The 18115-nt window shown below is 39.7% G+C and overlaps 1 protein-coding gene across 1 annotated transcript; it reads left to right on the forward strand.

Annotated features, from left to right (window-relative positions):
- The first annotated feature begins 2989 nt into the window (after nucleotides 1-2989).
- On the forward strand, nucleotides 2990-9855 carry LOC125457780 (extracellular calcium-sensing receptor-like). Its single transcript, XM_048542375.2, has 6 exons — nucleotides 2990-3247; nucleotides 4581-5417; nucleotides 5657-5881; nucleotides 6076-6078; nucleotides 8722-8845; nucleotides 8933-9855. Exons 1-6 carry the CDS (start codon nucleotides 2990-2992, stop codon nucleotides 9853-9855), a joined length of 2370 nt encoding a protein of 789 aa, XP_048398332.2.
- The last annotated feature ends 8260 nt before the right edge of the window (nucleotides 9856-18115 follow it).

The raw sequence follows: 18115 nt of genomic DNA on the forward strand, positions 1-18115 counted from the left end.
ATTCTGGGAACGAAATAAAAATAGCTGTTGGAATAAATTATATTGAGAATAAGGATAAGGCAAATAGGGTTAGCTAGGAAAAGGGCTTGGTACCATTTAAGATGAAAATTATAATCGAGAAGAGGCAGTGAGCGTGTTTGTCGTTTCGGAACCAAAGCAAGAGACAATCTCATTTCTGTACAAATGTGGGATACCCAGTTTGAGCGTTCGCAGATATGATTCAAAATCTGCTTCTTCGATTTTAAAATCCCAAGATTAAAGATTTATTTTGTTTATGAACCAGAATGGGGTGCATGATACGTTCAAAAATAAGTTGTGTGCAATCTCACTACATATCGCAATCTGAATCAAATTTCATCTAGTGTTTTTACACGCCTCTCAAATTATAAAGCAAAATGGTGTAGAATGAGTCATAAACGACGCAACGCGAAGAATGTTCACCAAAACATTTCAAGTTGCGCAACACCCAAAGGATTGTGATATTGCTAAACAGATGAAACGGAGCGCAGTGGAGATTTTGTGGTCATGACTCGCTGTTATTGTTGCTTCCTTATATTTTAAATTACGCATGTGTGCATGAGGAAAATTCGGTACTTCTCGATGCCCTTTTGGGACATGTAGCTAATTGGTAAAGGTTCATGCCGCATGAAGTCACTAAGAAAATATTCCGTTTGCAACACTATAAAGAGACGGTTAGAAACGCAAAGCTTTGGGATACTGCTGTTCGCATTCAAACAGGATGCATAGTCCATTCTTCTCGCTGATGTTACTTTCTGTTCTCGCCCCTAGTTGGTTGACGAATGAACCAAAGTGCAAGCGCTGGGGAAAGTTTGACCTACTTGGATTATCCAAGGACGGAGACGTCATTCTGGGAGGAATTTTCAGTGTTCATGTCGACGTAGACGATCAAGATCTCTCCTTCAGAACCCAACCGAAACCGTTAAAGTGCACACTGTTCGTAAAACGTTGTAGTTTTAGTTGTTAGTGTTTTTTTTGTTCACTTTGTTATGTACAACTCTTGGTGAATTCCAAGATAGTTTCTCTACATTGACGAAAGTCAGTTGCTAATGATTCGCGACTGGTCGTCCGGTTTGCCATTTAACTGTAATTTAATAAAGTAAATTATATTCATATAATACACCGGTGGGACATCTGCTATGCGCCGTTTTCTGTTTATATCGTTGTGAAACACACTGGAATGAAAACGTTGCAAATTAGCTCATTATTTTGGCGCAAATTTATGTGTGAATTCAACGGGTGATTGGGCAGTTTAGGCTTCTTCGGTTAGACTTACCATTGTGGATCTCCATGAGGAGGTCAGTGAATACTTTCACAACACTCACTGTCTCAGCTCACACCAAAGAAATAAGTAGGCGGAGGAGGTTTTCTGACAGCTATTGCCGCCCGGATTAAATCAACTGCAAATATCTGTTGGAATAACAGTGTTGGCGTAGTGGTATATCTTCGGGTGAAAAATAATCAGTGATGTTCCATGCAGTTACTTTGTTGATAATTCTCGACGAAATATTGCAGTTTTGTTTCTGAAAGCTTGTCAGTATTTCTGGTGAAATTCTAAACCCATTCTTTTTGAACGTGTTTACTATTTCTCCAGGAACAACCAGAAGATTCTTTCCGAAATATGGTGTTTGTTAGCAGGCAGTTGATGTAGTTTTAGCACATCTTCACAAATTCTTCACCTTTGCCGGCAACTAAAGTAAACTGACGATTGTTCCAGAATTCGTCTGGCTTCGTACCTTCCGTTCTGCGTACACATAAACTAATCTTAAACCCTGCTGTCAATATCTAAACCTGCATCAAGGCTCACCTTACTCATCTGCCCTTTCTTCTTCACCTACGCTGGCTCGTGGTTAGACAATGCTTTGCTTTGAGCTGTGCCAACTGGTACTCAGATGGTAGCATACCAGCAAGTGTCACGAGTCTTGATCAAGGATTTGTGGACAAATTTCAAGAGATGCTCAGGTGTAATGCGATGGTGTTGAAAGTGCTGCTTTTTGAACCAGATAAACGCAGCACCTCCATGCCCTCAAATAGATGCAAACATTCCATACCAATATTTAGGAGAAAAACATGGAAGTTACTTTCGGAGCCTTTGCAAATATTTATCCCTCACTCAACATGAGGAAAAAAATATTTTGTTAGTATTTGCTCTGTAGTTTATTTAAAGATTGGTGAGCGAATACTAACCACTGTGATTCCCGCATTGCAACGGTCACAACGATTTAAACATACTTCCTTGGCTGTAAAGCACTTTGCAAATTTAGTGATTGTGGCAGGTGCTGCATGAAAGAAATTAATTCTTTTGGAAATATTCCTTTCAAGTCAACCCATAATCTCTCCCTATCTGCAACTGAGGCATCATCATATACAGGACACTAACCGCAGGTAAGTCCGAAAGCAAATTTTATAGCGTTGGAATTTCAGTAATCAGCAAAAAACCATAATTTTCAATATATCACGTACAATAGTTTAACCTATGCACGTCACTCAAGCAATTAAGATGGGTTTAAGAAGAGAACAGATATCCACATTCCGCTCTCTTGGCTAAAATACGTCTGCAGCAAACCCCATTGATTAAATTGCTTCAAATAGCTACTTGTCCACTTAATTTCTGCCCATAAAAATTTTGTTGAAAATGTATTACTCAACATAAACTTAAGACAAGATAGACTAACAACATTCGTCATATTTACCTGTCAGGCCAAGTCTTTTATTGAATATATTAAAAGTCTTGAGACTCGCGAATATTTTACTGCCGAGTAACTAAATAAGAAGGCAACTTGACAACTTGATCCAAAGAAATTGTTTTCTGATTTTTTTTCCAGGGGTTACCTTCTTAAGAATTGTCTTGGTTTTCTAAAATTTATGTATCGTATCAATGAAACTAAGACACGTAAAGTCTTCGTGTTCATTTGTGTCCAAATGTGCTTTCTGCAGCTTTCGATTCAGACTTTTTCGTTTTGCAATAACGATGATATTTGCAATTGAAGAAATCAACAAGAACCCAGATCTACTTCCAAATGTTACTTTGGGTTACTGGATTTATGATTCTTGTGGTATGCCTACTGTGTCACTGAAAGCAGCCTTTGAGTTTTTGAACGGTCTTGAAACTACATCTTCGGAATCTGTCTGTCAAAGATCCCCCGTCATTCCTGCTATTGTCGGTGATTCTGGATCATCACAAACCATGGCTATCGCGTCTTTAATTGCCCCTTTTCAGATCCCTTTGGTAAGTTGTTTCAATTTGCACAGGATAATAGGAAAAAAAATTAACAAGCCGTGTTTCATTCAAATCTTCACTGTTAGTCCTTCACAGAGCTGCTTAATCTAGTGCTCTTCCTTCACAGCAGCACTGTCATGAGCCTGGCTAAAATAGTAAACTTTCTCCTGCTCTATGATCACTGTTTGCTTTCCAGTGCTACCCATATTGTTGCTCAGTTAAGGTATTACGAACTAATTGGATGCCCATGGACACGAAACATATCTGCATTTGGTGTATTTTTCATGGTGCGTAATGAGGTAGCAAGCAAGTAGGCACTTGAAGTCGAATTTAAAATTAACACGTTTAATCAAAGAGATCTGCTTCTGAGCTATAATGTCCACGTAAGGTTTGCGAAAGCGGTAGGAAATTTTATGTTTCCTTTACAAGACAGTCAAAATGGTTCGAATGGGTAGTACCCATAGGCGATTGATGCAGGTGGTTCATGAAATATTGTTTTTTTTCGAAAACGTTTTGTTATTAATGATAAAACTCGACTCTCTCAGCATAGAGAACTTTAAACTAGCTTGACGTTTATCTACTTATCCTAATAATGACATTAGCGTTTTAATTATTCAGATAAACGCAATAAACAAAACTTTATCAAATTGAATTTCAAGCATCTTTTCGTGTTTATCAATTCCGTGGACAATTGTGAACGTCATCAGAGGCAATTAATTCATGACGCCATTCACCATAGTCCAGTTAATTAAAAGTTTAAAGTACACAAGTAGTAGTGAAGTTCATCTTGTACGTCTGCGTTCATTCCATGTTATTTATGTAATGGAGTTGAGATTTACGTAACTTACATCATCTTTTAATTATTGATGGCACTTCTTTAACAGAATCACGTAAATGTTATGGCACTTGGGGAGCATTCGGCCCATTGTGCCTGCACTAGTTCTTCAAGCGAGCATCATCAGCCAGAGCCACTCTCCCGCTTTTTACCCATATGCTTGCAGCTATTTCCATCCAATGCCCTCTTGAATGTCTCAGTTAAACTTGCATGGTTTCTGAATTCAAAATTGCTTATGGGGAAGATATAAAGATATAAAGAAAGAAGTAGGGACAATTAAAAACGATAACTCAGTAAACTGAAGCAGATATTTCGAGCTTCGAGATATCACTAACGAAAATCTGTGGAAACCCCTCATATTAAAATGAAGATTATTCGTCAATGCCAAATACTTGTAATTACATAACTCAAGTTACATATTTGAAATTAATTAACTGCTTTGTACTGCAAATTTAATATGTCGCTTACTTTATTACGCTCGCACTGATTGTATTGCCTTGCCTGCAGGTTAGCTATGTCGCTACATGTGCATGCCTGAGCAACAGACATGAATATCCGTCATTCTTCAGAACAATTCCGAGTGATTATTTTCAGGTCAGAGCCATAGCTCAACTTATAAAACATTTTGGATGGACTTGGATCGGGACAATTAGAAGTGATGATGACTATGGGAACTTTGGGATGCAGGCTTTCACAGAGGCAGTGCGAGAGTTGGGCATTTGTATAGCCTTCTCCGAATCTTTTCACATCACATATCCTCGGAACAAATTACTCAGAACTATAGACTCTATCAAACAATCTTCCACAAAAGTTATTTTAGCCTTCCTTGCGCAAGCCGATATGAGTATTTTACTGCAGGAAGTTGTACGACAGAATTTAACTGGCATACAATGGATAGGGAGCGAGGCCTGGGTCACCACTTCTGTACTACCTCCTGAAGAAAGTAAACAATTCCTTGTTGGTACAATTGGAATTGCGATTCGAAAAGTACGTGTACCGGGACTGAAGGAGTTTTTAATGGAGTCTCACCCATCTGCATATCCAGGAAATCCTTTAATGGAAGAGTTTTGGGAAAGAGCGTTCAGCTGCAGCTTGACGAACACGGAAAACAAATTGGATGACTTAAAACCAGATTCATGGCCCAAGGAATGCACCGGGAAGGAAAATCTACATACTACGCGCAATGATTTTACAGATGCGTCTGAGTACAGAGTAACTTATAATGTGTATAAATCGACCTATGTTATAGCTCATGCTCTGCATGACATGCTCTCGTGTGAACATGGCAAAGGACCGTTTATTAATAACAGTTGTGCAAATATTTCAAACTTTCAACCGTGGCAGGTAAGTACTTTTCATAACATTTGCTTTATGAAAATAAGCTAATTAAATAGTTGATGCTATCCATGATGGTGACATGCATAAGGAAAGATGTCTTACCATATCTGAATGACGATATGAAAATCTTGCATTTATCAAACTCCTTTTGCCACCACTTGCCTAGGTCAGAGGCAGCATTATCCTGTTAGTCAACATTGAAATATAATGTTGTTTATCTCCATATTCTGCTTCTTTTGATATAGCTTCTTCATTACATGAAAGGAGTAAACTTCAGGACAAAGATTGGTGAAAAATTATATTTTGACAGTAATGGTGACCCAGTGGCGATATATGATATTGTAAACTGGCAAGCGGCTGACTTTGGTGCTGATATTGTAACTGTTGGATACTATGATGGATCTGCTCCCTCAGGCCAAAACTTCCTACTATCTGAAAAGGCAATTGTATGGAATGGTGGCCAGGCTACGGTAAGGAGTCTCACTGCATCAAAGTATTTCAACTGTTAACAGTTTTTAACTCATCAGAGCCTATTCATAGATGAATAGAAAAGTAAGTAAAATATTAAAAATATACCTGGGCCTGCAATTAATTTCAGACCAGGTTGTTAGAGTTTTGTGACTATCAAATGGGCTCGTGAATACACATTCTGTTGTTCCTTCAGCAGGTAATAATGTGAACCTATCATGGGGAATGTAAACCATTCACGTCATCCAGCCTAATATCAGGTGATAACGAAGTGTGGAGCTGGATGAACACAGCAGGCCAAGCAGCATCTCAGGAGCACAAAAGCTGAAGTTTCGGGCCTAGACCCTTCATCAGAGAGGGGGATGGGGAGAGGGTTCTGGAATAAATAGGGAAAGAGGGGGAGGTGGACTGAAGATGGAGAGAAAAGAAGATAGGTGAGAGGAGAGTATAGGTGGGGAGGTAGGGAGGGGATAGGTCAGTCCAGGGAAGACGGACAGGTCAAGCAGGTGGGATGAGGTTAGTAGGTAGGAAATGGAGGTGCAGCTTGAGGTGGGAGGAAGGGATTGTTGAGAGGAAGAACAGGTTAGGGAGGCGGAGATAGGCTGGGCTGGCTTTGGGATGGAGTTGGGGGAGGGGACGAGCTGGGCTGGGCTGGTTGTGTGATGCAGTGGGGGGAAGGGACGAACTGGGCTGGTTTTGGGATGCGGTGGGGGAAGGGGAGATTTTGAAGCTTGTAAAGTCCACATTGATACCATTGGGCTGCAGGGTTCCCAAGCGGAATATGAGTTGCTGTTCCTGCAACCTTCGGGTTGCATCATTGTAGCACTGCAGGAGGCCCATGATGGACATGTCGTCTAAGGAATGGGAGGGGGAGTTAAAATGGTTCACGACTGGGAGGTGCAGTTGTTTGTTGCGAACCGAGCGGAGGTGTTCTGCAAAGCGGTCACTATCATTACAACCTCATGTCCAAATATCTGTAGCTTTGGAGCCAGCTGTCAAATAGAAAATATATTGGGAATGCAAGAACAGCAGACTGTCTGTCTGTCTGTATTTACCATCAGGACACATCTCCTCAGGCTTAATGTATGATTTCTTCCTGCTTTGCGAATTAAAATCAGTAAGGAAACCTAGAACCATGACAGTGAGTTATGAAGAGTATTGGAGTCTTTGGGAAAAGCGTCCTGTTATGTAATGAAAGCAATACAGCCATTTTGAAAGATTAATAAACTTCTAAGAGTGTAAATAGGTGTTCCTGGTCATGAGATTATACACTAAAAATGTTCTAAAATTCAATCTTATCTGGATTAGTGAATCGGATAAATAATCATATAAAAAGATATGAGAATTTTGAAAGCATTGCTTTTGGAATAGCCTGGATTAGGAAAAAGGAAACATCATCAAAATAGAGAAACAGAAGTATTAAGAGCATCTGGAATTAAGAGGATAAACATATTCCATGATAACATGTTTGAAGTTTAGTTTGGTGGCCATAATGTTACATTGTATTTTGTGGATTTCATGGCTGAGTTCAGTGTGGCTAGGTCAAATTCCAGGAGTTCCCTCCTTAATGGTATTGTGAGTGTACCTCTATACTAAATAGCCTCAGTACTGTAGCAGTTCAGGAAGCCAGCTCATCAGCACCTTCTGAAGGGCAACAAAGAATGGGCGATAAATGGAATAGCTGCATCCTGTGGGTGAATGAATAAAGAAGAGTTATTAGATGATAAATCTATTCATGAATATCCTTGTTTTCCACACTTTTATACTCCACTGGCTACCATCAATCATTTCCATGTCCAATATCACTTTACCTCTTTGCAATAAAAATGTCCAGTCAAGGCCTTTCTATTGGAACTTGCAGGCTTCTATCTATTAACTCCCAATTCCTTCATTTGATACCATATATTTGTAGCCTTTACTCTCCTTAATCATAATCAACTCGAGACCCACAATGAGCAATGAGGTTGCTTCTTAACTGTCTTCTGGGATGGACAATAAATTACCATTGATGCATATTCCAGTTAAATATCTACTCTCATTCCACTTATTCCTAAAGTATGGTCTTGTATCTATCTCCATAAGTCTACTAATTTCAGAATTAGGATGTATGGCAGAAAAAAAATCCATTTAATTATTCAACAAAAGAGAACAATGTGTTGCATCAAACACATTACTAGCCCACCGTTTTTCAGCCAATTCCAATACACTGCTCCAGGATCTTCCTGAACATCAAAGTACTGGTAATTTTCTTTCCTCTGTGATCAACTTTCCGCTTAAATCCCTCCATCACATTTGAAACTGCAGAGATGAAGAATTGTTTCCTCAAAAGTTTATGATCTATGATTCAAGTGCCTCTTCTACTTCATCTGTCTTTCCATTGATCTCAAATGTCCCCCAGTTTTAGACCTCCCTTAAACCAAACACAGTTTGCACTACTGGTTCTATCTTACATTTTCCATAAGATAAATCTCATGCATCCATTATTGTTTTCCACTAAATTTCTATTCGTTTTGTCTATAATTGTGAATGATTTTTCAAATTATTCTTTTTCTTGTGTACTTAATGTCCTTCACTGGAAACTGCAATTGTTACCTTTTCTTTTGTAAAAAAAAGCACAAATCCAGTCATGAACCTTGCTATGTTGAGCCACCACTGCATCTTCAACCTCTCTTGTCTTTGTAAATTCCTTGAACACATTGGCATATCCCACACCTATGCCCATCTCTTCTACAACTATAATAACCAGCATCTCTCAAAGTATACCATTCAGATCCTTCAAAAAGTTACCAATTGTAAATTCCAAATATTACTGAAGCTTTAAATTTTTGGTTTTGATTCTTAGGTTCCAAAAGCAGTTTGCTCTGAAAGTTGCATTCCGGGAACAAGGAAAGCAGTAAGGATAGGACAACCCAAATGTTGCTTCGATTGTGTACAATGTTCACAGGGAGAAATGAGTAACACTACTGGTAAGATGTGTCTCAGATATCTTTATTTATTTGATAAGGTTTGATTTTGAATTAAAACAATTCAAATATCCATGCATTTCTATTTAGATTCAACTGAATGCATCCCATGTCCAACAGAATACAAATCCAATCAACAGCGAGACCAGTGTGTACCGAAGAAAATTGAATTTTTATCCTTTTATGAGATCATAGGGATTATTCTAGTGACATTGGCATTATTTGGATGCTGCACCACGTTAATTGTGTTTTTTACATTTTATACTCATAGACACACTCCAATTGTAAAAGCTAACAACTCAGAATTAAGTTTTCTTCTTCTTGTTGCATTATTGCTTTGTTTTCTATGTTCCATTACATTTATTGGTGAACCCTCAGCCTGGTCTTGCATGTTACGTCACACAGCATTTGGAATTGCATTTGTTCTTTGTGTGTCTTGCATTTTGAATAAAACATTTATTGTTGTTCTGGCATTTAAAGCGACCTTTCCCAACAACAACCTTATGAAGTCCTTTGGGCCAGTGCAGCAGCGACTGACTACTTTCATTTTGACTTTGCTGCAATGTTTAATATGCACAATCTGGCTCACCACCTCACCACCTTATCCTCTGAAAAACAGTGATTATTTTAGTGAGGTTATTGTTTTTGAATGCAATGTAGGATCTGCAGTCGCCTTTTATTGTGTGTTGGGTTATATTGGGTTCCTGTCTTGTGTGTGCTTTGTGGCCGCCTTTCTAGCTCGACATCTTCCTGATAATTTCAATGAAGCTAAACACATCACTTTCAGCATGTTGATCTTTTGTGCTGTTTGGATCACATTCATTCCAGCTTATGTAAGTTCTCCAGGGAAGTATATGGTAGCTGTAGAAGTGTTTGCTATTTTAGCATCAAGCTTTGCCCTGCTGGTCTGTATTTTCGCTCCTAAATGTTATATTATCTTGTTGGAGAGAGAAAAGAATACTAGAAAACATATAATGGGCAAAATGCCTTCTAAAAGCTTTGAGAATTTGTAAAGCTGCATTCAGATTGATTACTCTTTTGCTATTATCATGTAGGAGCAATTCAAATTTGGTAAATCTGTGAATGCTTATTGAGTTCTGCTGACATTTTATCATTGTCGTGCGTTCTGATGATCATAATTATTGGAATGTAAGTAGATTGTTCAACTCATCAAGCCTGCTTGCCTATTCAATAAGATAATGGCTGATCTGATTACTTCATGTTCATGCCTAGTCTTGAGAATCTTTCACCTCTTTGCTTATCAAGAATCCACCTCTGCCAACCTCTAACATATTCAGAGAATCTGCTATCACAGCCTTTTGAGAAAGAGAGTAGCAGTGAGGGAAAAAAGACAGGTTTTTCTTATTGGTTATGATCTTAAAAGAATATCCCTAAATCTGGGTTCCCCCACTTGGACCCTGTCAAGATCCCTCAATTTTTCAATTAAGCCACCTCTTACTTTTAAACTCCAGCCTGTTCAATGTTTTCTTGTAATAAAATTTTCCATTTCAAATATTAGTCTAGTAAACCTTACTTAAACTGCTTCCAATGTATTTATGCCCTTCCCTTTAATATGATGACCGATACTGTACATGTAATCCAGATGTCATTTTGCCAATGCCCTGCATAACTGAAGCATAAACTCTTACTTCTGGTTTCACTTCTCTTGCAATAAATGACAATATGCTGTTAATTTTTCTGATTACTTGATGTGCCTGTGTGATTAACCACATATGAATTAAGACATCCAGATCTCTCTGCATTCTCAGAGCTCTACAATTTCTTGCCCTTTAGATTACGCATCATTTTTACTTCTCCTGCCAAAATGGACAATATGACTATACCAATTATACCCCATTTCCTTTTCTTATGGTCCAGAGATTAAACTAGATCAGTTGCTTATTAACTTATGTGATTGCACCAAGATTGATATGGATGTTGCTAAAATGCCATACAGTTAGACCTGGAGTGGTTGTACAGAAAATAAGGTGCTGGTGGAAATCAGATGCTCAACACTTCAACTCCTGAAATAATCTAATCAGATTTATAATATTTCATGCATTTACAATACTTCATATTGAAGCATGATTTCATTTGGAGGTGTTGCAACATGTGGATACTGAATTACAGACAACACCATAATGTTGAATGGAATTGGACAAATATTTTATAAAGAAAGGCCATAATGGGAGGCTGGAAATGAATACAATGATAATGACCATGAACTCAAGACCATGCTGGAAATAAAAATACCCCTAAACAAATATCATGACAACAATAGACTACTATATTCTCATGTGAATTACTTTAACTTATGGAGAATAGTCTGCAACTGACATATTTCTGAGGTCTATGTATATTTCAGAAGGCAATAATGAATATTCAACTTTTCAAATAAGCTTGAAGACAACAACAACAAAAAAACCAAACTAGCTGGCAAAGCTCAGCAGGTCTGGCAACATCTGTGAAGGAGAAAATTATAGTTCAGAGGAAGGGTCACCAGACCTGAAATGTTAACTCTGTTTTCTCCTTCGCATATGCTGCCAGACCTGCTGAGCTTTTCCAGCAACTTTGTTTTTGTTTCTGATTTACAGCATCCACAGTTCTTTTGGTTTTTATTAAGCTTGAAGACAAACTGTTTCCCTTAGTTCTACTCTAGGTTGTAAGCATTGGTTATAAGGCCAACATATTATACTTAACCATAACCATCCTTCATGACTGAGTGTCAATAACTGAAAACATTAGACTGGAAAAATTTGATGGACTAAAGCCAAAGTTGGACAGGAAAACTGCAGATTAATAATGGGCTACTTGTAAATAAGACATGGTGAATAAATAGTTGAACATACTCCCTGGAAAGGAAGGGACAGAACAAGTTTAGAGCTTCCTAGTATTGGGAACAGTTTAGATACCAGCAAAAGCAGACAACACAGAACATAAGGTATGAAAGTCAGATTGCAGGGAACATAAATATTACAGTAAAAGCTATAGATGCGTGAAAAGATAAAGATTAGTAATGGCAATATAGCTCCCTTCCAGTCAGAAATGTGGAATTCATAATGGCAAGCACAAAGATGGTAGACTAATTAAATACATACTTTATTTCCATTTTTGCAAAGCAAGATACAAATATCATCTCAAGAATATGGGGTATCACAGTATCAAAAGGGAAGGAAGAATAGCATAAATTACTAGTGGGAGGGAAGTAGTATTGGAGAAACTACTGGGATTAAAGCCAGATACTGTCATGGTCCTTGTAACCTCCACTCCAGAGTACTGAAAGAAGTGGCCATAAAAATAATGGATGCACAAGTGGTCATCTCCCAAAACTGTATAAACTTTGAATCATTACCTATGGACTGGAGGGTAGCTAATGTATCCTGCTATTTAAGAAAGGAGGCAGAGAGGAAAAAGAGGGAATTATAGACCAATTAACTTGACATTGCTAGTGGGAAAAAAATATGAGAGTCCATTATAAAAGGTGTAATAGCAGACCACTTCGGCGATAGTGACAGGATTGAACAGAATCAGCATGGATTTCTGAAAGGTAAACCATGCTTGATAAATGCGGTGGAATCTTTTGAGGATGTAACTAATAGAGTTGATAAGAGAGCCAGTGTACATGGTTTATTTGGATTTTCAGAAGCCTTTTCATTAGTTTCCGTAACACAGATGAGCATGAAAAAATAATGAGCATGAGATTAGAGGTCATGTACCGAACTAGATTAGGAACTGGCTGACAGAGAGAAAACAAAAAAATAGGAATAAAGGGGTATTTTTCCAAATGGCAGACAGTGACTAGTCAGTGATAAGAGCTCAGCTATTCACAATATTCATTAATTTAGATGAGGAAACTATATATTTCCACGTTTGCACATGTCATGAAGCTGGGTGAAGCGTATGCTGTGAGGAGGATGCGAGAAGTATCAGCATGATTTAGGTAAGTAATTGGGCAAATACATGGCAGAGGTGTCACAATGTGGATAAATGTGGTATTATCCACTTCAGTAGCAAAAACTGGCAAACAGGTTATTTTCTGAGTGTAGTTAATTGAAGGGGATGTTGCAACAAGACCTGGGTCACTGTGCAGCAGTTGCTGACTATAAGCATGCAGGTGCAACTGCTGGTGAAGAAGGCAGATGTTATGCTGGCCTTTAGAATGAGAGGATTTGAGTACAGAGCAGCAACATTTTGGTGCAGCTGTATAGAGTATTGCTAAGACCAAACTTGGAGCATTTTGTGCAGATTAGCCTCCTTAAGTGAGAAGGGATGTTATGGATATTTATGAAGCATGAAGAATGTTTACCAGATTGATTACTGGGATGGTGGGAATGACCTTTGGGGAAACATTAGATAATCTGAGACTATATTCAGTAGATCTTAGAAAACCGTGTGGGTTGTTGGGATGGAGGTGGGGAGGGGTGGGAGGATCCCATGGAGATCAATAAAATTCCAAAAGGTTTAGACTGGGAAGATGCAGGAAACGTGTACTCGATGACCTCGTTCTTATCTCCCGAGGAGACAGTCTAAGGATGAGGAATAAGTCTTTTAGGAGAGAGAAGAGAAGAAATTTCTTCACCGAGAGAAAGGTGAACTTGAGGACCATAAAACCATAAGATTTAAGAGCAGAGTTATGGTATTCAGCCCATTGAGTCTATTCTGCTATTCATCATGGCTGATATGTTTCCAGGCCCATTCTCCTTCCTTCTCCCTGAAACTCTTGCTGTCCTTACTAATCAAGAACCTATCAGTCTCTATCCTGAATACACTTGAAAACAAGGCCTCCACAGCCATCTGTGGCAATGAGTTCCACAGGATGACCACCTTCTGACTGAAGGAATTCCTGCTAATCTCAATTGGAAAGTGTCATTCCTGCACTCTAAGGCTGTGCCCTCTGGCCCTAGTCTCCTCTACTAGTTGAAGCATCATCCCCATGTCAGCCAAGATGGTGGAGGTGGAGTAAGCAGCATATAAGCTCCTCAGACTGGGGCTCATCTACCTGTGTGATTTTCCTTCTTTTCCCAACCTATTTTTCTTCTTCTTTCTTAGTTTTCTGAGGTTTTAAAGTATTTCTTTTAAAAGCAAACTTACATTGGAGCAACTGATTGCCAGAGTGGAGTGGGTTCGAGGCATGGACTGAGGCAGAATGGCTCAGGGTTGGAGTGAAGTGGGCTGGAGGCATGGAGTGGAGAAGCTGAGGGCTGAAGCAGAGTGGACTAGAGGCATGGAGCAGTGCAGACCAGGGATGGGTATTGGACTGTGTACTGGTGTGGGTGGTCAGCGGCTTGCGAGATTGGTCAGACCACAAGTGGAAGCTACTGAGCAGATCTACTGCAATGTAATGTTTACCTGTATCTGTTTACCTGACTGTAATGTTTATCCTTTTAACTGTATGTCTTCATTTTCTGTATTCATTAACTGTATTTTCTAACTTATGCTATGATTCTCTGCGAGGTAATGTAACTTTTCTCTTCCTTATTCCTTTTTTTGTGTCTAAGATTTGTACCTAAATACTTTGTACCTAAGATGGTGCCACGGGGGCTGACAAATGTACACATTCCACTGTTCTCCTGTACTTCTGTACTTGAGTATATGTGACAATAAGACCTAATTCTAATTTGAATTCTAACTATGTATCCAGGCTTATCCATATTCTGCAAGTATCGCTGAGATAGCCCCTTCATCCTTCTTAAATCCATTGCCTCCAGAGCCAGCTACAGAGTCAGGAAGCAGATGCTATTCAGGCCATAGTGATAGAAAAATTGTCTGCCACAGTAAACTATTGAGGCCAAAGCATTGAAGACTTCAAGAAAGTTGTTGATGTATCTTAGGACTAAAGGGATCAAAGAATATGGGGAAAAAGCGGGAACAGGATACTGATTTGGATGATCAACCATGTCTGGGTAGGTTTCCTCCAGGGCTCCAGTGCCTCCTACATTCCAAACATGTGCAGGTTAGGTACGTTGACCATTCCAAATCACTCACAGTGTCCAGCCAAGGTGGATTAGCCATTGGAAATGCAGGCTTACAGGGATAGGATAGAGGGGTGGGCTGGGTGGGATGCTCTTTGGAGGGTTGGAGTTGCCCTGATGGATTGAATGGTCAGCTTCCACACTTTAGGGATTTAATGACTCATATGAAATGCAGTTGGGAATATTAGTGGAAATGAGAGTGGAAATTACAGAGGCACTGGCAATAATATTAAGATATTCTCTTCATCCGGGGTCAGCTGGAGAGTTACAAACATTGTGCCTTTGCTCAGAAAAGATTCAAGGATAAGCCCAACAATTACAGACCAGTCAATTTAAGTTTGGTATTTCAGAAATTTCACAAGTCAATAATTCAGGATTGAATTAGTCATCATATGGACAAATATTAAGGACAGCCAGGACAAATTCCTAAGGAAATCAAGTTTAACTAACTTGCTGGAGTTCTCTGAGAAGTAACAGAGAGGGTTGATACGGGTAATATTGTTGATGTGGTGCACATGGACTTCCATAAGGTATTCATTTTAGTTCTGTATAACATATTTCTGAAAAAAATTGTAACTCATGAGGGAAACAGGACAATAGTAACATGGATACCAAACTGGCAAAGTGATAGGCAAGTTCTGGTAAATGGATATTTATCAGGTTGGAGGAAAATTTTGGAAGGAGTTCCCTTAGAGTTGGTACTGGAACCCTTATTTTTCATGATTTATTTTGAACTGTTGAAAGACATTCTGAAGTGTTTCAAAATTTATTGCAAATTTTGGGAAGTTGGGGCTGATGTTACTGAGATTCTAAAATGACAAACTAAATTGAAGCATCTGTTCAAGTAAATTATTTCCTCTGTTGGGGAAATCCAAAGCAATGAGCACAACGTTAAAATGATCAATGCACTGAAATAAATTGTAGTTTAATAATCCCCAAAAAAATGGCCAAAATATTTGAAACACAATCAGAAATTATCAGAAAAGCTCAACAGGTCTGGCAGCATCTGTGGAGAGAAATCAGACTTAACGTTTCAGGTCCAGTAACCTTGCTTCACAACAGAAGAATCAAATCTGTAGCAGAAGATTTTTCCTCTCTCCTTTCCAAAAGAAAATGTAATTGCACATAATTGGGGTCTGGAATTTGGCTAAATGACATGGTTAGAGGGGTCAGATCATGGACATGCAGTTATGGACCCTCAATAGATATTCCTGACCTGGTAGGTTGTACCCCCAATCCAGTAAATTGTCTGATTGGAGTTATAAAAGTGAGGAACAATCCAGTTTGGATTAAAATAAAATGGAGAAATTTACCAGATTAAGGAGCATCAATGGAAAGGCAGAGTTAATATTTTGAGCTAATATCTTTGGAATTCGAAGAACGCAGATTGTGGTACCTGGTCTTCAATGTTTGGGCAATAGGTTGACATAAGTAAACCAGAAGCCCCCGTGAGTAAGATATATAGACAGAATGGGGGGTTGGGGATAGGGTGTGCAGATGGCAACTAGTTTCATAACAGACTGCCTTTGAGAGCAGAAAACACCCGGCCAACATGGGCATATACAGCTCATCAGTCAAATTGCGCCATTTCCGTTTGTTTTGGGTAATGTCGAATGTTCACCTGTCACAGTTACAAAATTTTCCTGGTCTATACTACTAAGTTATCATATTTAAATAGCCTATTATTAAATTACCTTAAAACTAACTTCTACATGAGCAATCTGAAACCCAACGACCAGTATGTTCTAAGACCCTTTAAAGTAGCAGGAGCTGGATGAACTTTGGATCATTCCGAAGGCAGAGTCAGTGATAGACAAGAGTTACAGGGAAGTAGTTACTCCTAAGCGTGAAGAAAGCTGGGTAACTGTTAGAAGGGAGAAAAAGCAGTCAGTGCAGTATCCAAAACGGTATACTTGATTTTCCGGGAACGAAAAACAAGTTCCCGGAAAAACAAGTATACCATTTTGGATACTGTTGGGGGGGGCGACTTACCAGGGGCATGCAGTAGGGTGCAGGTCTCTGGCACAGAGTCTGTCCCTCTTGCACAGAAGGGAAGGGGGGATAGGAAGAGAGTGATTGTCATTGGGGACTGAATAGTTAGAGGGACTGATAGAAGGTTTGCCGGGAACGAAAGAGACTCGCGGTTGGTGTGTTGCCTCCCAGGTGCCAGGGTCCATGATGTCTCGGATCATGTCTTTGGGGTCCTGAAGGGAGAGGGTGACCAGCCCCAAGTCGTGGTCCACATAGGAACCAACGACATGGGTAGGAAGAGGGATAGGGATGTCAGGCAGGATTTCAGGGAGCTAGGGTGGAAGCTGAGAGCTAGAACAAACAGAGTGGTTATCTCTGGTTTGTCACCCATGCCACGTGATAGCGAGGCAAAGAACAGGGAGAGATTTCAGCTGAACACGTGGCTGCAGGGATGGTGCAGGAAGGAGGGCTTCAGGTACATGGACAATTGGGGCTCATTCTGGGGAAGGTGGGACCTCTACAAACAGGACAGTCTCCACTTGAACCAGAGGGGCACTAATATCCTGGGTGGGAAATTTGCTAGTGCTATTCAGCTGGATTTCAACCAGCTCAGAAGGGGGATGGGAAACTGAGGTGTAGTCCGAGTACACAGGAGGATGAGAGTAGGCAGGACATGGACAGGACTTTACTGTCACAGGAGTATGCTGGCAGACAGCAAGCTGGGTTGAAGTGTGTCTACTTTAATGCCAGGAGTATCCAGAATAAGGTAGGTGAGCTTGTAGCTTGGATATGTACCTGGGACATCGATGTTGTTGCCATTTCGGAGACATGGATAGAGAAGGGTCAGGAATGGATGTTGCAGGTTCCAGGGTTTAGATCTTTCACTAAGGTCAGGTAAGGTGGTAAAAGAGGGGGAGGTGTGTCTTTGTTGGTCAAGGACAGTATAACGGTGGCTGAAAGAACTTTTGATGAGGACTTGTCTACTGAGGTGGTATGGGTTGAGGTTGCCGAGGAAGGTTTGTCGACTGAGTCAGTATGGGTGGAAGTTAGGAACAGCAAGGGAGCAGTCACCTCATTGGGGGCTTTCTACAAATAGCAGTAGGGAGATTGAAGAACTCATAGGCAGCAGATTGTTGAAAAGTGCAAACGTAGCAAGGTTGTTGTTTTGGGTGACTTCAACTTTCCCAATATTGATTGGAGCCTCCTTAGTGCAGATGGTTTGGATGGAACCGTTTTTGTCAGGTGTGTTCAGGAGGGTTTCCTTACTCAGTATGTGGACAGGCCGACGAGGGGGGAGGCCATTTTGGATTTGGTGCTCGGCAATGAGCCA

The sequence above is a fragment of the Stegostoma tigrinum genome, chromosome 14 (genome assembly GCF_030684315.1).
Source record: "Stegostoma tigrinum isolate sSteTig4 chromosome 14, sSteTig4.hap1, whole genome shotgun sequence".
NCBI classification, from domain to species: Eukaryota; Metazoa; Chordata; class Chondrichthyes; order Orectolobiformes; family Stegostomatidae; genus Stegostoma; species Stegostoma tigrinum.